The following is a 23,314-nucleotide window of genomic DNA, read 5'->3' as shown; positions in this document are numbered from 1 at the left end:
GATAACAATCTAGTCATAAAATGTTACGTATAGTAATAGTTATATAACATGAGTCGACGCCATAAAGAGTGTTTGATACAGTCAAACATGGTAGGATAATACATTTAATTTTCGTTATAGATTGATTAAAAACCGTGTGAACAAAGATCTTGAGATTCAAAATATCTCCTAATACCTTGGAGACATAGATCCAAAATTTTTATATCTTTTATTAACTACGAGATATAGATGTTCGTTCATACAACCTTATTTTTGTTAGATGAACACGACTCTCCACAATGGTACGATATTGTTCACTTTGAGCATAAACTCTCGTGCTTTTGCTTTGGGCATCCCCAAAAGGAACTTTCACTACCCCTTGAACAAAGTATGTCTTCCCTTAATCGAGGCTCGACTCTTTTTTTTTACTTTTGGAGTCTTCGAACAAAGTACACCCTTTGTTCGATACTTTAGTCACTTTTTGACTATGCCTTCGAAGCTCACAATACTTTACTAGACATTTGAGGATTTGTCAATCTATTGGCATGACTAAGTTTAGGACATGACTCTAATACCATGTTAGATGAATACGACTCTCCACAATGGTATGATATTGTTCACTTTGAGCATAAGCTCTCATGATTTTGCTTTCGGCTTCCCTAAAAAGCCTCACACCAATGGGAGATAGTATTCCTCAATTATAAACTCATGATCATTCCCTAAATTAGCCGATGTCGGACTTTCATCCAACAACTTTTAGTTCATTTTTCTAATGAACACAGAATCAAAATAATGGGATTGCTGCCCTAGGGTATCAAATAAAGATTGATAACTGATTCATGAGCAAAATAACTACGACAAGAAACCTAAAAAGGTCACGGGCCCTTAATTGATCATAACGATATCGGATATCGTGGAAATGCTGCACGGACCCATATATATATATAAAAAGAAAGAAAATCACCTTAGTATTAAACCAGATCAAGCCCGGGGAGCCTTAAACCATCAAATGTAAATCATCAGAACACCCAAAGAAACAAGCATCAGTTCTCCAGCTAACTCTAACAGTAATGAAAATAATCTGTCAAGTCTTTTAGCCTCATGTCAATAAATTAGCCAAACATTACATATACAGAGCGATCCTTTCAACATAATTAAGTTACCTCTGGTTATATTTACACAGCAGTTTTAAGATTTTGCAGAAAAGTATGGAACACTTCTAGAAGCTAAAAAAGGGTGTGCTTACTTAATATAGCTCTCTACCAACTCAGAGGATTCTTCGACTGTTGAACTTTAGCATTGTATGAAGATTCTATCTCCTCCTGCAAGAAACAAGAATCATGGCTGAGAGCTCTATCTCACGAAAGATACAACATTCGTGCATTTAAAGCGTGTTTGAGCGTTAAAAGAAGAGGGTAAAAGGTGTCGCAGACCCGACATTTGAGCTACAAAAGTCTATATCATTCAAACATGTAAAGCATGGAATGCAAAAGGAAGAGGTTACAATATCTTGTAAGCCAACCTCAGTGCCTCCCTGTACTTTTGCCATATAGCAGTAGAAAAAATCCCTAATAGAAGATGGCTATATCCATAACGTTCAACTTAGACAAATTCCAATCGGACATAAATAACAAGCTCAAGACGGTTAAAATGCTGCCTATAACTAATTAATAATGTGGCTGCTTCAGATTGTTTGGGGTTTTCATGGTGTGTAATAGGGACTTTGGTATTAGGAACCACGACTCTCCACAATTGTATGATATTGTCCATTTTGAGCATAAATTCTCCTGACTTTACTTTTGGAGCATTTTGAGCATAAACTCTCATGACTTTACTTTTGGTTTCTCCAAAAGGCCTCAAACCAAAAGAGATAGTAGTCCTTACTTATAAACCCATGGTCATCCCCTTAAATAGCCAATGTGAAACTCCGTCGTAACAACCCTCAACATTGGGCTCTTTCATGGAGGAGATCTTGATGAACTCTCCATTTCAGCATGAAGGGAAAGACTTGTGGTAGGGGCTCATTTTGCTATTTTGTGGGGGATGCGTCGCAAAAGAGGAATGACAAGAGTTTTAGAGGGGTTGAGAGGTATTGGAAGGAAGTGGGGGTTTCCAAGTCTTTATTGGCGTCCGTTAGTTGAATTTTTTGTAACCATTGGCTTGATATCGTTCTTTTGGATTGGAATCCGTGTTAAAATATCATCACTAGCCCAATAGGGTCAAGCCCAATAATTATATGAGCTTATTCTATATTTATTATTAGAAAAATGAATTAAGTATTTTAGAATAAAGATACCTAGAAAAAATTTAGATATTTTAGGACTAGATTATCTAGCCTCTACTTAAATACCCGTCTACCCTCCTGCCCAAGCTTTCACCCCAACAAGTCTCAGGCAATCTCAACTAGATGTAAGTATCCCTCTACCCTACCTAAGTTTTCATCCAAACAAGTCCCGAGCAGTCTCAATTAGAGCAAAGTACCCCTTTACCCTACCTAGGCTTTCATCCCAACAAGTCTCAGGCAATCTCAACTAGAGCAAAGTATCCCTCTACCCTACCTAAGTTTTCATCCAAACAAGTCCCGAGCAGTCTCAATTAGAGCAAAGTACCCCTTTACCCTACCTAGGCTTTCATCCCAACAAGTCTCAGGCAATCTCAACTAGAGCAAAGTACCCCTCTACCCTACCTAAGTTTTCATCCAAACAAGTCCCGAGCAGTCTCAATTAGAGCAAAGTACCCCTTTACCCTACCTAGGCTTTCATCCCAACAAGTCTCAGGCAATCTCAACTAGAGCAAAGTACCCCTCTACCCTACCTAAGTTTTCATCCAAACAAGTCCCGAGCAGTCTCAATTAGAGCAAAGTACCCCTTTACCCTACCTAGGTTTTCATCCCAACAAGTCCCAGACAGTCTCAGAGGGAAGTACCCCTTTACCCTACCTAGGTTTTCATCCCAACAAGTCCTAGACAGTCTCAGTGGGAATAGTATTCTACAGAGTGTCTTGTAATATTTTCTCGATTGGTGTTAATAAAGAGTGCAAGTGTTTTCCACAAAGAGTTGTGTTCAACCGTCCGTTCTTATAGTTGAGGATCCTTTTGTGAGCTAGATTTTTCTGTATGCCCTCATATATTATTTATTTTTCTCAAAGTAAGCTCAATTTTGTACTGAAAAAATAAAAGTAATGTGGTTATTCCAGACGATGATGCAAGAAAATATGAACGTAGTTCTACCATAAGTAGCCTACATTCAACCTTTAACCTTTTCTTTTTACAAAGGAACAAATTTTGCATTGATGTTTGAAAAGATACAAACCACCAAACCTTCTAAAAGAGTCTATCAAGGTACGCCACCACGAATAAACTACACATTCTACAGAATAAAACCACAAGAAAGCAAGCAGACAAACTATAAAGCTGTATAATTAGTAGCCTAGTTCTTCTAATAGACTAATAATTACCCTGCACAATTTACAGCCTACAAGAATGATGATCTAAAACTTGGAAGGTCAGATATTCTCTCCATATTAAGAAAGAATTACCTTGCATGATTTCAGTAATGGCTGTAAGAATGCCGATCTGAAAAACCTAATCGATTCCCCAAGTGAGGTTCTATCCCAGTCTGTCATAAAGCAAAAAGATTTATAACAGCATTAGTTAATCTCTAATATCAAGTTATCCTACCGCAGCTACCCAAGCAAATAAAGTAGGAGCTTCTCGAATCTATAGTGAAGGTTGCATATAACGTACCAGTCTCACTATCTACTTCCATGTCTGCTGCATTAAGTTCTTCTAGGAGCTGCAATCATTATTATAATTCAAGTCAAAGCCAAATTATCATCAAGCATAATTATACAATTGCTGTATATCTCGGTTGATCTATACACATTTATCGTCTTTCTTCAGCTGTAATGCATAAAGCTGGTAAAGCTATATATATGGTAAATATTATAGCTTATTAAATGGTTCTACTAAAACTATGAAAAATGGTCTATTTATAGTAAAAAGCTGGTAAAGCCATACATGTAGACAGTTATATACGGTACATGGTTATATAGCTATATATAGTAAACTGAACCATATATATACTCCTTAGGCCATGCTTTGAAGGTGTAGTTTCTGCCTTCTTTGTATTTTCTCTGACTGTACATACCTAAAGTCATCAATATAAACCTTATTCTCTCTTATTGTACCTACATACTTAAAGTCATCAATATAAACTTTTAGCCAATATCACTCCTTGCATTTTCTCTCGAGTGTGTGCGTTGTTGTGTAATCCTGACACTAATCACGACAAATTCCCAGGTACTAAATTGGAAATTAAACATTTTCCTCGCTGCAAATCAGACGGCAAAGACATAATAGTATGTATGTAATATCCCTTTATTTCTTGTTGTCTTACCTGGGCAACAGTTGGCACGGTAGTAGGATCAAACTCATCACAGCGTTCAGGGTCGATCGGGACACAGATACGACCTGGAATAAAAAGGTAGAGGAAGATTCAATAATATGTAAACACATTTTCGCTCCACAAAAGTGAAAACATTGCATCCTTCATACTACCCAAATTACTTGCAGGATTCCAAATCAAGTGCATTTTGATGGTTATTTTTCAAAATATTTTTCCATAAGAACGTTAAAGAATTTAATTTTAGATTGAGATCACATTGAGGTTTCGGCAAGTCAAAACTTGTCTAATATTAGCATTTAGTTCCAACACTGACCTGTTTTGGGATGAACACAGAATGGTGCTTTTAGCAGATGGTTCATGTGTTTAGTAACCTGAAGAATAAAGAACTTGCCTCATCAAGGGAGTAAACTAAAATCAGCTTTAACAAGTAAATTTGAAATTGGTCGCAATCCCTATGCACGCCAATTAGAGATCGAAAATGTAACGAATCAAATTTCTAGAATAGATTTGTTAGGAATCACGGATCTCCACAATGGTATGATATTGTCCACTTTGAGCATAAGCTCTCATGGCTTTGCTTTGGGCTTCCCCAAAAGACCTCATACCAATGGAGATGTATTCCTTACTTATAAACCCATGATCATTTCCTAAATTAATTAGCCAACGTGGGACTCCCTCCCAACAATCCTCAACAAGATTGACCTAATTCTAATAAATGGAGAAAAAAATCTAGTTAAGAAAAAGTCATGTAAGAAAGTACCTCCAAATCAAGCCTAGGGTAGGTAAAAGAGAAAACGATCTCTTCAACATGCCTACGCATTCCTTGTGACTGAACAAAGGAAAATGTCACAGTTATTGTCTAAATGTAGCACAATCGAACTCTACACTACCTAAACTCAACATAGAAGACTCAAAAGGAAAAGAAAATAAAATGTAGCACCAAGACACATCTAGCCGCATGACTGGAAAGAAAGAAAGAAAGGGCAAAAGGGAGATAGATGCTTGAGAAAAGGCAACTAAAAATAAAGATCACAGTGACTTGGATTGCACATGATAAATCTTGAAATATATACGTTTGTATCAGTCTAAATAATATAGAATAAATAAATAAATAAAAAATCAAACTTGAATTGAGAAAACTGAAAGAATAGAAAAGAGCCAAAGGCTTGCAACACGAGCCAACAAAAAACGGACTTACAAAAGAGGCAAACCAAAAGGAGCCAGAAAAGAGATCCATTCCAAAAAAAAGAAAAAAAAAGAAAGAAAACCTAATAAATAATTACAGAAGTCTTTAGACTCAATCACCCAGACCAAGACGTTAAATGAAGCTATGGACAAACCTCCTCTAGAGATCTTATCATGTCCCAAAATATTCTATTATTCATTTGAATCCAGATGCCCCATAAAACTGCAAAAAACCAGCCTGACGAAGAACACTATCATTGTAATAGTCTAAGCCCACCGTTAGCAGATATTGTCCTCTTTGAACTTTCCGTTACGGGCTTCCCTTCAAAGTTTTTAAACCGCGTCTACTAGGGAGAGGTTTCCACACCCTTATAAAGAATGTTTCGTTCTCCTCCTCAATCGATGTGGGATCTCACAACCATTCTCCATAAAGAAAGATAAATATTCTTAGGGTACTAGGGGCATATTAGTCATTGGCTAATAAGTTCATTATCAAGAAGAGATTCTGAATGAAGTGAGAGAGAGTGAAAGCAACCCATCGTTTATATGTTTGGGGTTATGCTTACTCCAAAAGGAGGTATACAAGTTCTTTGAATTACCTGAGATATTTTATTGTATTTATCGTTCTGCAATTTAAAATACAATTTCTATTCCAACTCAATGGTGCCTATCATATCAAAAGACTACTTATATGCTCTTGAATGTTGTCCCTTCTCTAGAAAAGGGCTTGAGAGGACTATCAAGTCTGGTCCAAGGATGACTGTCCATGGAGGTGAAGTGTTTCATGCCATTTGCAAAGAAAATTTTCATGGAAACTTTGGAGTTAGAGAAACAAACTCTTTTTTAATCTTTGGTAGAGAACAGGGCAGATGGGTTTGTTGATTGGACAAAGGTTTTAATTGGGGGCCCTTTACTCGAAGAAAGATGAGAGTGATCGACCATAAATGTGAGACCTACGGCAGAAAGCTGCTTTGACAATTAGGCTGGATTTCTGGGGAAGGGTAGAGGATATCAGATAAAGCTTTTAAGAACTTGGCATTTGAGGACAAAAGGTAAAAGGGTGAACTGACTTCAGAGGGGGGAGGGGGCTTTTGACTGTTGTGAAGTCCTTAGAACATATTGTAGCTCTATCACGGTAAAGTCCTCTAGAAAATAGTAGCTCCTTTTTCTTCCTCAAGCTCAAAACCTATGTTTGCTTCCCTGTGAAAATTACCATGTATAATGGCTATCCCTCCCCTGATTGGTAAGTTGCGTTGGAAAAACGAAAGCATAAACAGAAGGAGAAAAAAGTTGTAATTTCTTGCAAGTATGAGAAAGATGTTGATTCTACCTTATGTTTCCCTGATTGCAACATATTTTTTAGTTGCTCCCATCTTACTAAATTAACATCATTTTTAGAAGGTCGCCTATTATCTTGCCACCTTCCACGAAGCTCTGAGGTAATGGCTGCAAGAAACTCTATTAGTATCTAACGTATAGATTATCATACTGACAGTACTTAACTGAGACAAATACATAAATCACTTACATTCATCATGAATCATATCTAATATTTTCTCATATCTCTCCTCAGTTGAGAAAATCTTTTGACTACAAAGCAATTTTGATTCAAAGCTATCCTTGAGAACTTCGATGTATGATCTCCTGGAAAAAAAATACATAAGTTAGCTGAGAAAAAAAAATGAGAACGAATCATCACATCTTAACATTAAGAACCACGTACGCGAGAAATGGATGAAGAACCGGACCCGTTAGAGAAATTTTCTTGCGACTATTTTCATTACCCTGCACATCAACCAACCATATTCAACTCCATAGCACAAGACACTAAAATTCACCAATATTTTATAACAACATAGTATAACCTGATATAAATGGAAATAGTCAGCAATGGCAGCTCGCTGTTCATTAGACAACCTGCAGGAGTGATGGTGGAAATTTTAGACCTTTACAAAGAATATATTTGACTGTAAATTCAACAATTTCATTACTAGCTTTACCTTCTTGCTTTGCCATCACAGACCCAACAATGAACACCACGTCGCCCACTAAATACCCACAGAATGTGGTTAAATCCGAAGTCATCTGCAACACAAATTTCAAGTGTATCGGTGGGACTGAATAGGAAACCATGCGCTATCTAATCATAGGGCTGCAATTGGAAACTTAATTCTCAGATGCATTGGACAATGTCACAGTGCCATGTTTTTCAAAATCTCTTCGAAAAAATTGTTGTGAGGCTCAATGTATGGACATATTTAAATAATGATAAGCATTGCAAATATAACTGGCTGCAGGAGACAAAGTAGTAATACAGAACAGAACTGACAGTAAGCCAGTAATTAATAATCTGAATTTTTTAGAATGCACAACACCTTTTACACATTCTACTTCCTCCTTCTCTTCTAGCCAAATGTGTTGAAGTAAGAATTTAGAAATAAGTTAAAAAGAAGTAAGTACACTAAAGAGCTCAATATGGAACATCTCATTCTCAATAAAAGTGAAAAAAGAAATAGGCTTAGGCATCGGATCAGGGAGGGGAAACTACCAAGAAGGTAAGTGATTTCTCTAAAGCGAGCTAACATTCATTGACATGCAACCTGTAACGACCCAAACCCACCGCTAGCAGATATTGTCCTCTTTGGACTTTCCCTTTTGGGCTTCCTCTCAAGGTTTTAAAAACACGTCTGCAAGGGAGAGGTTTCCAAACACTTATAAAGAATGCATCGTTCTCCTCCCCAACCGAAGTGGGATCTCACAATCCATCCCCCTTCGAGGCCCAGCGTCCTCGTTGGCACTCTTTCCCTTCTCCAATCGATGTGGGACCCCCAATTCACCCCCCTTCGAGTCCCAGCGTCCTTCCTGGCACACCGCCTCATGTCCATCCCCTTTGACGCTCAGCCTCCTCGCTGACACATCGCCCGGTATCTGGCTTTGATACCATTTATAACAGCCCAAGCCCACCGCTAACAGATATTATCCTCTTTGGGCTTCCCCTCAAGGTTTTTAAAACGTATCTGGTAGGGAGAGGTTTCCATACCCTTATAAAAAATGTTTCGTTCTCCTCCCCAACCGATGTGGGATCTCACACAACCTTCCCTATGCTCATTCCTTTTCAAATTAAGAGTTGTGAGAATGCATGCAATCATACCTTGAACGACTTTTTAGATACAGATGACGAGTTTCTTACCTCGGAGAGTAGTATCAATCACTTTGATCGCAGCAGTCATTAAAGGCCAGCAATCCAAGCAAACATCAGCTCCAGAACAACAATATCTAACATCATCATAATCGGTCATATCCTGCATATGGAGGAATTTCCACGATTAGTTTATCAACGAAAAGGATTTCATAATTAAATTAGAATACCGAGCATATTAACAAACAATCTGCTTACAATATCAAAAACTAGCTCTCTCTCCACTGGAGTAAATACATTAGCACCAGCATATGCGTGTCTCTTTGCAGGCTGAAGCAGAATAGTTGAAATGTGTGAGACACAGATGAATATTACAAAAAGGAAAAAGGCTCATTCAAATAAATAATACACAAAAACAAGTATCCAAAATGTTTGAAGCCTTCACTTCTTGAAACAAATCTGATTACTTAATACCAAATTATGAAAAAAAGAGCAACAGGGAAGAATTTTGCTTACATCCACGCTGTATACAGGCCCAATATCAATTTTAAATGGACATTTTTCCTTGGTCGAACTTTCCATTTCAGATAAACTGTTGAAGGATTGAAACCGTAGATAAATATCATTATCCAAAGTGAATGAAAATTCTCTCCGGCCAATATAGGAATGATCACTGCCCGGATGCTTGCCATCTACAACCACATTAAGCAGGAAATTTGCATATTCAATATTAATTAGGTTCTTTTGACGGGATAACATTTTGTTTCTGATTCCAAGAATCAAGGGCTTACCATTTCCATAAGACATCCATTTGAAAAAATCAGCAAAAGGAAAAAGCTTGCCTACAACAATTACATTTCATATCCTTTCAGTAGCAGAAAAACATAGAACAGAAATTTCTAAAAAAAAAAAATCGAAAAAGGTATAAATGGTGCACCGTAGTAAATTTTGAGATAATTCGCATCGAAAACATTTGAAACAATGTTCTTCGGCTTCTGTTCATTCCCGTCAATTACCATATCGCTTCCGCCATTCTCAGCCGCTTCGTGAACCATTTCCGCCACAGCACTCTGTATACTACTGCACAATTGAAGCGGCGAAGGAAAAATTTAACGAAAAACAAAACAAAAACCTAATAGGATAATGAATCGCAGTGGAAACAGATTATGAAGTTCGATCGGAAAATTGGAGCACTGGGATTCGACGCCGCAGACACAAATATAATTAGGAACAGAAATGGCGGGAGTCTACTGACAGATTGGGGCAAGATAGGAAGTTTAGGCGGGAAGTTGCCCCTTCCTCTCGGTTCGGCCGGTTCGGTCTGTTTGAACCGATGGTAATGAAAATATGTGCCATGTATAAAATAAAAAATTAGGATAAAGGTAATAAAAATCAACCTAAATTTATTGCTAAGAACGAAACATACTTGTGAAAACCTCTCCCTACTAGACCGGTTTTAAAAATTTTGAGGGTAAGCTCAAAAGGGAAAGCCCAAAAGGACAATATTTGCTAGCGGTGAGTTTAGGCTGTTACAAATGGTATCAAAGTTAGATACGGGGCGATGTGCTAGTGAAAAGACTAAGCCCCAAAGGGAGTGGATATGAGGTGGTGTGCCAGCAAGGACATTAGGCCCCGAAGGAAGGTGGATTTGGGGAGCCCAAAGAGGACAATATTTGCTAGCGGGAAAAGCCCAAAGAGGACCATATTGCTAGCGGGAAAAGCCCAAAGAGGACCATATTTGTTAGCGGTGAGTTTAGGCTATTACAAATGGTATCAAAGTTAGACACGGGGCGATGTGCCAATGAAAAAACTAAGCCCCGAAGGGAGTGAACATGAGCTGGTGTGCGATATTAGGCCCCGAAAGGTGGATTTGGAGGTCCCACCTTGATTAGAAAAAGGAAATAAAGGTGAGAGGCACACTTATACCTCTCTAGCCAACCTCAGATTTCACGATAAGAAATCTTGTCAAGAATGGGATTTGAACCCATGCCCTTTCGAACTAGTACCTGAAACTAGCGCCTTAGACCAACTCGGCCATCTTGACTATTTGCTCATCTTTTTGTAAGTGTGTAAGTGTTGGCAAGTGTTTAAACGAAATCTTAAATCGATAGAAATCGAGGTGTGCAAGTGTTTCAGATGTGTTCAAACGATCTAAAATTTCCTCCACAAGATCTGGTAGTAGAACTTTCTCCATAAAATCTTCATAGCTATGACTCGAACAAATGACCCAGACGTGTAGGAGACACTTGAAAGAAAATTCTCTATGAATCTGAGAAGCATAAGTCGAGAGATTTCTCGAAGAAAGTACGTGAGATCATATTTGGCTTAACTCAATAGTCATACAAATTTCCCAATGTATATGTATTTAAATGGTACGTGTTTAATTTTGTTTTTGTAACAGCTCAAGATATTGTCTGCTTTGACTCGTTATGTATCGTCGTCAGCCTCATAATTTTAAAACGCGTATACTAGGAAGAAGTTTCTACACCCTTATAAGGAATGTACTTTGTTCCCCTTTTCAACCGATGTGAGATCTTATAGTCCACCCCCTTGGGGGCTAACGTCCTTGCTAGCACACCACCCGGTGTCTAACTCTAATACCATCTGTAACAGCTCAAGCCCACCGCTAATAGATATTACCCGCTTTGGCCCATTACATATCGCCGTCAGCCTCACAGTTAGCCCACCACTAGCATATACTGTCCGCTTTAGCTCGTTACACGTAAGTCCAAGCCCAACGTTAACAGATATTACTCGCTTTGGCCTGTTACATATCGTCATTAACCTCATGCTAACAAATTTGCCCGCTTTGGCTTGTTACTTATCAGCGTCAGCCTCATGCTAGCAGATATTGTCCGCTTTGACCCATTACGTATCGTCGTCAGCCCCACGTTAGCAACTATTGTCCACTTTAACCTGTTACATATTCCTGTCAGCCTCACACTACCAAATATTGTCTGCTTTGACCCGTTACGTATCGCCATCAGCCTCACGCTAGAAGATATTGTCTGCTTTGACCCGTTATATATTGCCCTCAGCCTCATGCTAGAAGATATTGTCCGCATTTGACCGGTTACATATCGTCCCCAGCCTCACGCTCGCAGATATTGTCCATTTTGATCTATTACATATGGCTGTCAGCCTCACGTTTGCAGATATTGTCCATTTTAGTCCGTTACAGGTGAGCTCAAGCCCATTGCTAACAGATATTTCCCGCTTTGGCATGTTACATATCAATGTCAGTTTCATGCTAGCAGACATTGTCCGCTTTTATCCGTTACATATTGCCATCAGCCTCATGTTAACAGATATTATTCGTTCTAACCTGTTACGTATCGTCGTCAGCCTCACGCAAGTAGATATTGTCTGATTTGACCCGTTTCGTATCGCTGTCAGCCTCACGCTAGTAGATATTGTCCGTTTTGACCCATTACATATCACTATCTGCCTCGTATCGTCGTCAACCTCATGCTATCAAATATTCCTTGCTTTGACCTGTTATGTATTGTCGTCAACCTCACACTAGCAAATATTCCTTGCTTTGGCCTGTTACGTATCGTCGTCAACCTCACGCTAGCAGACATTCCTTGCTTTGGCCTGTTACATATTGTTGTCAGCCTCACGCTAGTAAATATTGTCTACTTTGACCCATTACGTACCCCCATCAGCCTCACCCTAGCAAATATTGTTCGCTTTCACCTGTTACATATCGTCGTTAGCCTCGTATCATTTTCCTCATTGACCCGTTACATATTGTCGTCAGCCTTACTCTGACAGACAGATATTGCCCGCTTTGGCATATTACATATCGTCATCAACCACATGCAGTAGATATTGTCCGTTTTGACCTGTTATGTATTGTATTGCCATCAAACATCACTAGCAAATATTTTGTCTATTTTCGCTCGTTACATATTGCCGTCAAGCTTATGCTAGCAAATATTGCCCAATTTTGCTTGTTACATATCATCGTCAGTCTCACGCTAGGATATATTGTCCGCTTTAACTCGTTACGTATTATCATCACCTGTTATGTATTGTATTGCCATCAGTCTCATGCTAACAGATATTTTCCTCATTGACCCGTTACATATTGTCGTCAGCCTTACTCTGGCAGAAAGATATTGCCCGCTTTGGCATATTACGTATCGTCGTCAACCACATGCAGTAAATATTTTCTGCTTTGACCTGTTATGTATTATATTGCCATCAAGCATCACTAGCATATATTTTGTCTATTTTCGCTCGTTACATATTAACGTCAGGCTTATGCTAGCAAACATTGCCCAATTTTGCTTGTTACATATCATCGTCAGTCTTACGCTAAGATATATTGTCCGCTTTAACTCGTTACGTATTATCATTAGCCTGCTTTGACTTGTTATGTATTGTATTGTCAGTCTCACGTTAGGATATATTGTCTACTTTAACTCATTATGTATTATCATCAGCCCGCTTTGACTTGTTATGTATTGTATTGCCATCAAACATCACTAGCAAATATTGTCTATTTTCGCTCGTTACATATCGCCGTCAAGCTTATGCTAGCAAATATTGCCCGCTTTAACTCGTTATGTATTATCATCAGCCTCACACTAGTAGATATTGTCCGTTTTGACCTGTTACATATCGTCGTCAGCCTAGGATATGTTGTCCGCTTTAACCCGTTACCTACCGCCCGCTTTGACTTGTTATGAATTGTATTGCCATCAAGCATCACTAGTAGATATTGTCTATTTTCGCTCGTTACATATCGCTGTCAGGCTTACGCTAGCAAATATTGCCCGCTTTAACTCGTTACGTATTATCATCAGCCTCACACTAGCTTATCTTAGAGCATTACACTAGTAGATATTGTCCGCTTTGATCCATTACTATCATCCGGATAATATCTTACACTAGCTTATCCTAGCCAAATATTATCGTTACACGTTAATCGCCGTCAACCTCATCCTAGCAGAGATATTGTCCTCACCCTATCCGCTCGCTTTGACCTGTTATGTATTGTATTGCCATCAACAAGCATCACTAGCAGATATTTTGTCTAATGCTCGCTCGTTACTTATCGCCGTCAGGCTTAAGTTTGCTTGTTGCATATCATCGTCAGTCATATTGCTCTTCACTCTAGCAAATATTGTCGGGCTTTGATCTCTTCCACATCACCTCATGTTTATACCTCCAACCCATGTTGGATTTCACAATATAAAAAAAATCTTGTCAAGAATGGGATTTGAACCCATGCCCTTTCGGACCAGTACCTGAAACTGGCGCCTTAGACCAACTCGGCCATCTTGACTAATGCTAGAGTGGAGATATTGCTCACCTTGACCCATTACATATCATCGTTCGGCCTCACGATTTTTAAATGTTGTTCGTTGTTACATATCATCGCCTCATGTTTATACCTCTCCAACCGATGTGGGATTTCACAATATAAAATATATTGTCAAGAATGGGATTTGAACCCATGCCCTTTTAGACTAGTACCTGAAACTAGCGCCTTAGACCAACTCGGCCATCTTGACTAACACTAAAGCAGAGATATTGCTTGCTTTGACCCACATCTCAAATCCATCACTAGCCGATATTGTCCACTTTGGCCTATACGTATCGCTGTCAGTCTTACGATTTTAAAACGTCTCTTGGTCATATCTGGGAGCTGAGGAGGTTTATTGGATTCCTAAGCCAGTCTAGGTGGCTTAACTCGAGCTTTTGACTCCATGTTATTCTACTCTGACCCCTCGAGGCATCCTGAGCTAAGTACCAACCTAACTCTAACACCCTAGATCTATGTAGATAAACACGCTTCATGGGGAGAACACACAGTCAAACATCTGGAGCTAACTCATACTGTATCATGCACAATACAAGCAAACATGTTCAACGGGAGATAACATCCATCAATTACTCGAGAGCACAGATCGCAATAGCTCATCCTCTTTTCTAAAAAAATAGAGTGGTGTAGCAAAAACCAGGTGGACCCATAACCCATAGGTCCTTGCTCTGATACGAAAATGCTTCCAATTCTATTTACTTTTATTGTGAGATCACACATCGATTGGAGAAGGAATGAGATATGGGATCTCACAACCATCCCTTTGGGCCCCAGCGTCCTCATTGGCGAGTCCACCCCCTTCGGGGCCCAGCATCCTTACTGGCACACCATCTCATGTCCACATCCCGAAGTCCTTACGTCCTTACTAGCACACCACCTCGTGTCCATGTTCTCCTTCTCCTCCTCTCCTCAACAGATATGGGATCTCACAACCATCCCCTTTGGCTTTCAGCGTCCTTATTGGCATACCACCTCATGTCCACCCCCCTTCGGGGCTCAGCCTCCTTGTTGGCACATCACTCAATATTTGCTCTGATACCATTTGTAACCGTCCAAACCCACTGTTAGCAAATATTGTTGTTTTTGGGCTTTCCCTTTCGAGCTTCCTCTCAAGGTTTTTAAATGCATATGCTATGGAGAGGTTTTCACACCCTTATAAACAATGTTTCGTTCTCCTCCCCAACCGATATGAGATCTCACAAATTATATCTCAAAATGGATAAAATAATGTCTAGCGGTATAAAGTTGGTTATCAAAATACCTTTTGTGTATACGTGCTTGATGGTCGTCGATTCTTACGCTAGAAACATGCCTCTATCGAACGTTACGATCAATTCATAGTGTCGCCGACATGCTCATATAAAAAAAACACCCTTTCGTTTTCCCTCTTTCTCTCTGTCACTCACTCTTTTCTCATGCACGAGCGTTTCTGGAGGGTGGCTGAAGACGGTTCACGAGTTGTGGGTGTCAAGGGAGCGTGTATGACAGACTTTTTGAATGACCGACTGTTTGTAGTGATTATATCCATAAATACAATTTGTTCTATATTAATGTAACGTTAGTGGAATGGTTTTGAATTAATAAATTAAAAAAATTATTAATAATTTTAATTAATTAAATTCGTGTCAAAGCTTATAACATAAAGATTTCTTGAGCTAGGAACATTAAACGACCAATAATGTAAAAATAAAAAAATAAATAAAAATTGAAATGTTCAAGCTTATTATATAAATAAAATAAATATATTTTTTAATATAAAATATATTAAAATATATTATTTAAATTTGGTAAAGATCCCGTACGACGCATTGGATTAAGTCAAAAATGCATCTCTTCCACAAACTAATAATTGTTTTTTTTTTTAATATAAAAAATACTTCCAATCTCTATTTGATTTATTTCTAATTAATTTCTAAATCTCTTAAATAATTATTTACTTCCACTATGGGAAAATTATTATTTTATATATCAAAATCATAATTTAAAATTTTTAATTTCCCGTGTAACAACCCAGGTCCAGATTTCAGATCAAAAATCGAAATTCAGATTCGACATCTGATGGTTCCGACATTTCCCTACATTCCTTACGAGATGGTCACGTTACGCCAACATAAAATTGTTATATATTAAAACCATAATCCGTTTCTTTTAATTCCCCCGTGTAACAACCCATGTCCAGATTTCAGATCAAAACTCGAAATTCGGATTCGACATCTGATGACTCTAGCATTCCCGTGCATTTCTTACGACATGGTCACGTTACACCCAACATAAAATTGTGATACATCAAAACCATAATCCAAATCTTTTACTTTCCCGTGCAACAACCCATGTCCAAATTGTTGAGGTTTATTGGGAGTGAATGTCCCACATTAGTTAATTTAGTGGAAGATCATGGGTTTATAAGTGAGGAATACTAACTCCATTGGTATGAGGCCTTCTGCGGAAGCCCAAAGCAAAGCCATGAGAGCTTATGCTCAAAGTGGACAATATCGTACCATTGTGGAGAGTCGTGATTCCTAACACAAATTTCATATCAAAATTCGAAATATGATGGTTCCGGCATTCTTAAAATTGTTAAACATCAAAACCATAACCCAAATTCTTTACTTTCTCGTGTAACAACCCATGCCCATGATCCGGTCACATTACACCCAGCATAAAATTGTTAAACATCAAAACCATAACCCAAATTCTTTACTTTCTCGTGTAACAACCCATGCCCATGATCCGGTCACGTTACACCCAGCATAAAATTGTTAAACATCAAAACCATAACCCAAATTCTTTACTTTCTCGTGTAACAACCCATGCCCATGATCCAGAATTCGAAATTCGAACTCGACATCTGATGACTTCGTCATTCTCCTACATCCTTACGACATGGTCACATTACACCCAACATAAAATTGTTTCAAATAAAACATGTTTAACCTTGTCGGTCTGATAATGAAGCCACTGAAAAGGAAGGTAACAACAACTTATTGGTATATTCAGTAACTTTCAATCATTTTAAACTCATCTCGGTCATCCTTCAAATGTAACATCAGTTCATCTATATATCTCTATTTTATTCGGGTCAGATTAATTATTAAATATTTTATAGCGTAATCACCTTTACAATTGGATCAAGTTGGCATGATCCATATAAATTAAAAGTTTATATAAAAATCTCACCCACCACAAAATATAATCATTAATTAATTAAAAATTTATTATTATTTAATTAAAAATTTATTATGAATAAATTGAACATCAATAACAATTAAAATATTATATTTAGACATTTGGTAAATTTAAAGATAAAATAATATATATATATATATATATATATATATGTGCATGTGAAATAATCACTTTAGTGGGTCACATTCTCATGGGTTGGTTGAGCCAATTTTTGTCTTTTTCTTTCTTTTTTCCTATCTACAATTTTTTTTTTATATTGTAATTAAAATAAAATTATTTTCTTACTTGATTATTCTATTCAAACGTATGTTCATTTTTTTTATATGAATTATCGGTGTTGGATGAAAGTCAGACATCGGCTAATTTAGGGAATGATCATGGGTTTATAAGTGAGGAATACTATCTCCATTGGTATGAGACCTAGCCTAAAGCAAAGTCATGAGAGCTGATGATCAAAGTAGACAATATCATACCATTGTGGAGAGTCGTGTTCATCTAACATAAGAGTGTTTGTGGGTTGGGTTGGATTGAGTCGTGGTTGACACATCTTAAACTGGGTGTTGATTATTTTGGGTGAATTCGTTTTTTATTAAAAATGGTTTGAGTTGAAAAATTTATAACCTGAACATGTTAGTCTAAATAATGTCCAAACCCGACCCAACCCAACTTAACCCACTAACCCTGTACATGTGCGGGTTGGGTTGGGTTGAGAGATTTTTTTGACCGAACCCAAAAGTTGAGGTTAGTTGGATTGGCAACCCAACCCAACCCGAAACTTTTCACAACCCAATCCAACCCTCTTTTTTCTGGTTGGGTTGTCAATTTTTTTTCAAAAGTATTATTTATCCACAATTTATAATTATTCGAATACAATATTAGATAAAATATATTAAAAGTTCACAAAAAAAAAAAAAAATCAATAAAAAACAACGAACATATTAACATAATTCAACATTGTCATAAAACTAAAAACTAAGGACAACTAAATACCAACAATTTTTTAGAATTGGTAAAGTAAAATAAAAATACAGATCATAAAATTAAATAAACAATAAAAATAATTAATTTAAAAATATTGTACATAACAAAAATAAAAAAAAATATAAAAATATTTTTATTAAAATAAACTTATTTATACATCACCTTACACCGTTATGAACTATTACAAAATAAAAATATATATAAATTATGATAATAACGTTACACCAAATAGAAAATAAATATATTAGAATTTAAAATATGCTTTAAAATTATATATATATATAATTTATGACTTAAATTAAAATTTAAAACATTTATTAAAGTTTATAATTAAATTTTAATTCAAGAACATAAACTAACCGTTGTAATCCACTAGTCATCTTGAAAAGTTCCCCACTTAGATCTCTCTTGGTATTTGTGCTTTAATTTTTTTAAAATTAAAAATAAAATAATAAAGTTTTAAATTTTTATTTTTAAATTATTTTTATTTCCCTATATCTCGAGGAATATTAACGTTGAGCATTATAACGTTGGAAAAAATAAAAATCCCTCTTTATAAAACATCCTCTCTCCAACAATAATTACTCAATTAGCCATGGAAGCTCCTAACCCATGGCTCTTACCCTTCTTCCTCCTCCTCCTCGCCGCCGCATTCTCCGATCAACTTCCGCCGTCCTCCGCCCAATTCCCCTTCCCGGAAACCACCTCCACCGCAGTTCCCGACCCATCTAAATTCTTCTCCCCCTCCCTCCTCTCCTCCCCACTTCCAACGAATTCCTTCTTCCAAAACTTCGTCCTCAACAATGGCGACCTGCCGGAATACATTCATCCATATCTCATCAGAACCGCCAATTCTTCCCTCTCTGTTTCATACCCATCTCGTACTTCCAATTCCTCGATCACCCAGTTGCCGTTTTCCCCCGATCTTACCATTTCCTCTGTTTCTAACAAAACCCATTTCGTCTCGTCGTTCAGTGACCTCGCCGTTGATTTAGACATCGGGGATTTCAGATTTCATCTCGTTCGTGGAAGCCCTTACTTGACTTTCTCTGTTTTGAAAACCTCCTCTGTTTCGATCTCTACCGGCGGCAATGGCGTTGGTTCTGTTGATTCTTATGATGATTCCACTAAACATATAATCCGGTTGAGCAACGGCCGGACTTGGGTGGTTTATTCCACGGCGGCGATTTATTTAATGAAAGGTAAGAGCTCTGAGATTGTTACTTCCGGTGGATTTTTCGGCGTGATTCGGGTTGCTGTGTTGCCAAATTCCGCGGCGGAAACAGAGCAAATTCTTGATCGGTACAGTGGGTGTTACCCTGTTTCTGGGTATGCGAAATTGTCTGGAAGTTTTGGGTTTTCGTATAAATGGCAGAAGAAAGGAAGCGGCGGTCTTCTCATGTTAGCTCATCCGTTACATCGCCGTGTCTTGTCGGAAAATTTAACTGTTCTTCAGAATTTTAAATACGGCAGTATCGACGGCGACCTTGTCGGCGTCGTCGGAGATTCATGGGATTTGAACTTCGCTCCGATTCCGATCACTTGGCATTCAATTAACGGAATCGAGAGAAAATTCTTTCCGGAGATCGTTGCTGCTCTGAAACACGACGTCGGAACTTTAAACGTTACAGAGCTTTCGTCAACGGCAGCGTCGTATTTCTACGGGAAGTTGCTAGCCAGAGCTGCGAGATTGGCATTGATCGCCGAGGAGGTGGATTACGCCGCCGGTGTCATTCCGGCAGTGGTGAAATTCCTTAAAACAGGGGTCCAGCCATGGCTGGACGGGAAATTTGGGAGAAATGGGTTTTTATATGACCGGAAATGGGCCGGATTGGTGACGAAGAACGGCGCTACAAGCAAAACAGAGGATTTCGGATTCGGAATCTACAACGATCACCATTTTCATTTGGGTTATTTTGTGTATTCAATCGCCGTTCTTGCAAAACTCGACCGGAATTGGGGGAGTCAATACAAAGCTCCGGCGTATGCTTTGGTGTATGATTACATGAATTACAGATCCAAAAACACCCAATTTTCAATTCCGTTCAGAAACTTCGATTTCTGGAAGCTCCACTCCTGGGCCGCCGGATTGACAGAATTCCCCGACGGCCGGAATCAAGAGAGTACAAGCGAGGCCATCAACGCGTATTACGCAGCAGCGTTGATGGGTTTAGCATACGGCGATGAATCCCTCACTGCCGTGGGATCAGCACTGACGGCGGCGGAGATTGCAGCGGCACAGACATGGTGGCATGTGAACAGGGGAGGAAGAAGCTCGATCTACGACGAGGGATTTACAGAGGAAAACAGAGTGGTGGGGATTTTGTGGAGTGGAGCAAGGGAGAGTCGGCTGTGGTTTGCCACGGCAGAGTGGAGGGAATGTAGAGTCGGGATTCAGGTGCTGCCGGTGGTGCCGGTGACGGAGAGGGTGTTTGCCGATGAGGGGTTTGTGAAGGAGGTTGTGGAATGGGTGTCGCCGGCGTTGGAACGGGAGGACGCCGGAGAGGGGTGGAAGGGGTTTGTGTATGCATTGGAAGGGATCTATGATAAGGAGAACGCTGTCGGGAAGGTGAAGAAGCTGAAGAAACATGATGATGGGAATTCTTTGAGTAATCTTTTGTGGTGGATTTACAGTCGGCCGGAGAGACAAGGTTGAAGACAATGGCTCCGGACATGTCGGAGTTTTATTCGATAATTTCCCACGTGTTTCACGTGTGTCCATTTCAAAATATATATTTAATTTATCAATTATTAATTACTTTGTTTCTATTACTCGAAAATAAAAAATCAATCAATTCAACACATGCTTCATTTTTTATTTCTCCAATGGGACGGGACGAGTCCTCAGCTAATTTAGGGAATGATCATGAGTTTATAATTAAGGAATACTCTCTCCGTTGGTTTGAGGCCTTTCGGGAAGTCCAAAACAAAGTTATATGAGAGCTTATGTTCAGAGTGGACAATATTATACCATTGTCGAACAATTGAGTTGGGTCCCAACCCGACATAGGAAACCCTAATTTCAATAATTAAAGAAAAAAAAGAAAATTGAGTTGAAAAATTTGCCACTCGAACAATTGAGTTGGGTCCCAACCCGACTTAGTGACCCCTAATTTCAATAATTAAAAATATGGAACAGAACTGATTTGAAAAATTTACGAACAGAACAATTGAGTTGGATCCCAACCCGACTTAGGAACTCCTAGATTGGTCCTTCTCAAGTCACTAACTCCTAGTATCAATATCTCAGAGCTAACGATGTGATACTGGGAATGGAACCTCTTAGTACGAGTCAAGGGGAATACATGTTATTTCCATTTCTTCACATCCTACCCAGCCTAGCTATGTTGTCTAGTAGACAATAAGGTCACCATAGGGCATCCACCACAAAACTGTTACTGAGTATGTCCGTGCCTTCAAAACAATTTGTGAGCAACTTCATGCCATTAGCAGACTCGTCGAGGACATTGATAAAGTGCACTGGTTCCTTCGTGGACTCGGCATCGCTTTTTTAGTTTTTTCTACTGCTCAAATGACTCTCACCCCTCTTCACTGTTTTGCAGATTTAGTCTCTAAACTGAAAGTTTTGAGTCTTCTGAACGCCAACCCTTCAAAATCATCTTCCAATTGAGTTGTCGACGAGTCATTAATTAAAAAAATAAAAAAATTGAGCTGAAAAATTTATCTCCCGAACAATTGAGTTGGGTCCTACCAACCCGACACACACCATCGCCTAAAATTTAAATATAGATTGCATAGGATAGGAAGAGGAGTGAAGGAAGTGAAAATGCAGCCGTTCAGTGTTTCGTCGGAGATTTCCACCTCCCAACTTCCATGGAAGCACCGCCTTACTCTCCGATTCGCCGCCCTACTCTTCAACGCTTCTGTCCGATCAGATCTCACCGTTAATCGCCGGCTTCTCAATTTCCTCGACCCCAAAATCCCTCCCAATCCCAATTCAATCCACGCCGTTTCCTCTTCCGATCTCACAATCGACGCCTCTCGTGATCTCTTCCTCCGAATCTTCACCCCCACCGACGCCGCCATCAACGCCGCCGCCGTCGCCGCCACGGACTCACTCCTGCCGCCGGTAATTTTCTACTTTCACGGCGGCGGTTTCGCCTTCGGTTCTGCCGCCGCCACGTCAATGGACATGGCCGCCCGCCGTTTCAGTAAGGAACTCGGAGCTGTCATAATCTCCGTGAATTACCGTCTCGCTCCTCAGTTCCGATTCCCCTGCCAATACGACGACGGATTTGACGCCGTGAAATTCATCGACGAAATGGACGACGACGATCCATTGTTGGGTAAGGCAGATCTGAGCCGTTGCTTTATTTTGGGGGAAAGCGCCGGGGGGAATCTAGGGCACCACGTGGCAGTGAGAGCGAGCGAGTACGCTTTCAAGAGAGTGAAAGTAATTGGGTTTATAGCGTCGCAGCCGTTTTTCGGCGGAGAGGAGAGAACAGAGTCGGAGATTCGGCTCTGTAATCAGCCTCCGTTAACTCTGAAACTTGCGGATTGGTTCTGGAAGGCGTTTTTGCCGGCGGGGGAAGACCGGGATCACGCGGCGGCGAATGTGAATGGACCGAACGGAAGGGATGTCTCCGGGCTGAGGAATTTTCCGGCGACGATTATTTTGGCCGGAGGATTGGATTTACTGATAGATCGGCAGAGGAGGTACTACGAGGAGCTGAAGAGAATGGGAAAGGAGGTGAAATTGGTGGTGTTTACGAACGGCGTCCATGGATTCTTTAGCTTTGAGGATCTGCCGGAATATTCTCTAATGATTAAGGAGATGAGGGATTTCATTGCAATGTTTCACCGGAATATTCTTTAATCTCTATTTCAATGTTTAATCGTTTTTCTTTTCAAACCCCTAATATGTACTTTCCAATTAATGCACCAATCAAACTATATTCGATCTTCGGTGATGTGGTTGCTTGCTCCATTGTGAAGGTATCACATGTTGGTCACCACTCGGTTTTTTCCTTTTGTGAGAAGTTTCGCCTGACCTTTTCTTCGTTGAGCATCAATAGGTTGGACATGTTCTCGGCCAACATCAGTGCGGGATCTTGATCTTGCGTGAGTGTGAGGTTTACCTCT

The 23,314-nt window shown here is 39.2% G+C and overlaps 3 protein-coding genes and 3 non-coding genes across 6 annotated transcripts; 2 read left to right on the top strand and 4 right to left on the bottom strand.

The window, feature by feature from the left end:
• Positions 1–1,012: 1,012 nt before the first annotated feature.
• On the bottom strand, positions 1,013–9,946 carry LOC111797221 (DNA primase small subunit). The gene is made up of 16 exons (XM_023680171.1): positions 9,647–9,946; positions 9,501–9,551; positions 9,226–9,401; positions 8,968–9,039; positions 8,761–8,872; positions 7,571–7,655; positions 7,436–7,487; positions 7,294–7,355; positions 7,099–7,214; positions 6,901–7,016; positions 5,146–5,214; positions 4,699–4,756; positions 4,377–4,450; positions 3,725–3,773; positions 3,517–3,596; positions 1,013–1,301 (listed from the first exon to the last, which is right to left on the bottom strand). The coding sequence occupies exons 1-16, from the start codon at positions 9,762–9,764 to the stop codon at positions 1,239–1,241; spliced, it is 1,353 nt and encodes a 450-aa protein (XP_023535939.1). The 5' UTR covers positions 9,765–9,946; the 3' UTR covers positions 1,013–1,238.
• A 726-nt stretch (positions 9,947–10,672) lies between these two features.
• On the bottom strand, positions 10,673–10,753 carry TRNAL-CAG. The gene has a single exon. It is a non-coding gene; the product is annotated as a tRNA-Leu (tRNA).
• A 3,171-nt stretch (positions 10,754–13,924) lies between these two features.
• Positions 13,925–14,005, bottom strand: TRNAL-CAG. The gene has a single exon. It is a non-coding gene; the product is annotated as a tRNA-Leu (tRNA).
• A 148-nt stretch (positions 14,006–14,153) lies between these two features.
• Positions 14,154–14,234, bottom strand: TRNAL-CAG. Its single transcript has one exon. It is a non-coding gene; the product is annotated as a tRNA-Leu (tRNA).
• A 4,558-nt stretch (positions 14,235–18,792) lies between these two features.
• On the top strand, positions 18,793–21,013 carry LOC111796490 (probable endo-1,3(4)-beta-glucanase ARB_01444). Its single transcript, XM_023679128.1, has one exon. The coding sequence runs from the start codon at positions 18,807–18,809 to the stop codon at positions 20,865–20,867; it is 2,061 nt and encodes a 686-aa protein (XP_023534896.1). The 5' UTR covers positions 18,793–18,806; the 3' UTR covers positions 20,868–21,013.
• A 969-nt stretch (positions 21,014–21,982) lies between these two features.
• On the top strand, positions 21,983–23,142 carry LOC111797486 (probable carboxylesterase 18). The gene has a single exon (XM_023680494.1). The coding sequence runs from the start codon at positions 21,999–22,001 to the stop codon at positions 23,046–23,048; it is 1,050 nt and encodes a 349-aa protein (XP_023536262.1). The 5' UTR covers positions 21,983–21,998; the 3' UTR covers positions 23,049–23,142.
• Positions 23,143–23,314: the final 172 nt, after the last annotated feature.

This window comes from Cucurbita pepo, chromosome LG06 (assembly GCF_002806865.2).
Source record: "Cucurbita pepo subsp. pepo cultivar mu-cu-16 chromosome LG06, ASM280686v2, whole genome shotgun sequence".
NCBI classification, from domain to species: domain Eukaryota; kingdom Viridiplantae; phylum Streptophyta; class Magnoliopsida; order Cucurbitales; family Cucurbitaceae; genus Cucurbita; species Cucurbita pepo.
Note: the sequence above shows the minus strand (reverse complement) of the source record. Positions and strands in the feature narration are given on the sequence as shown.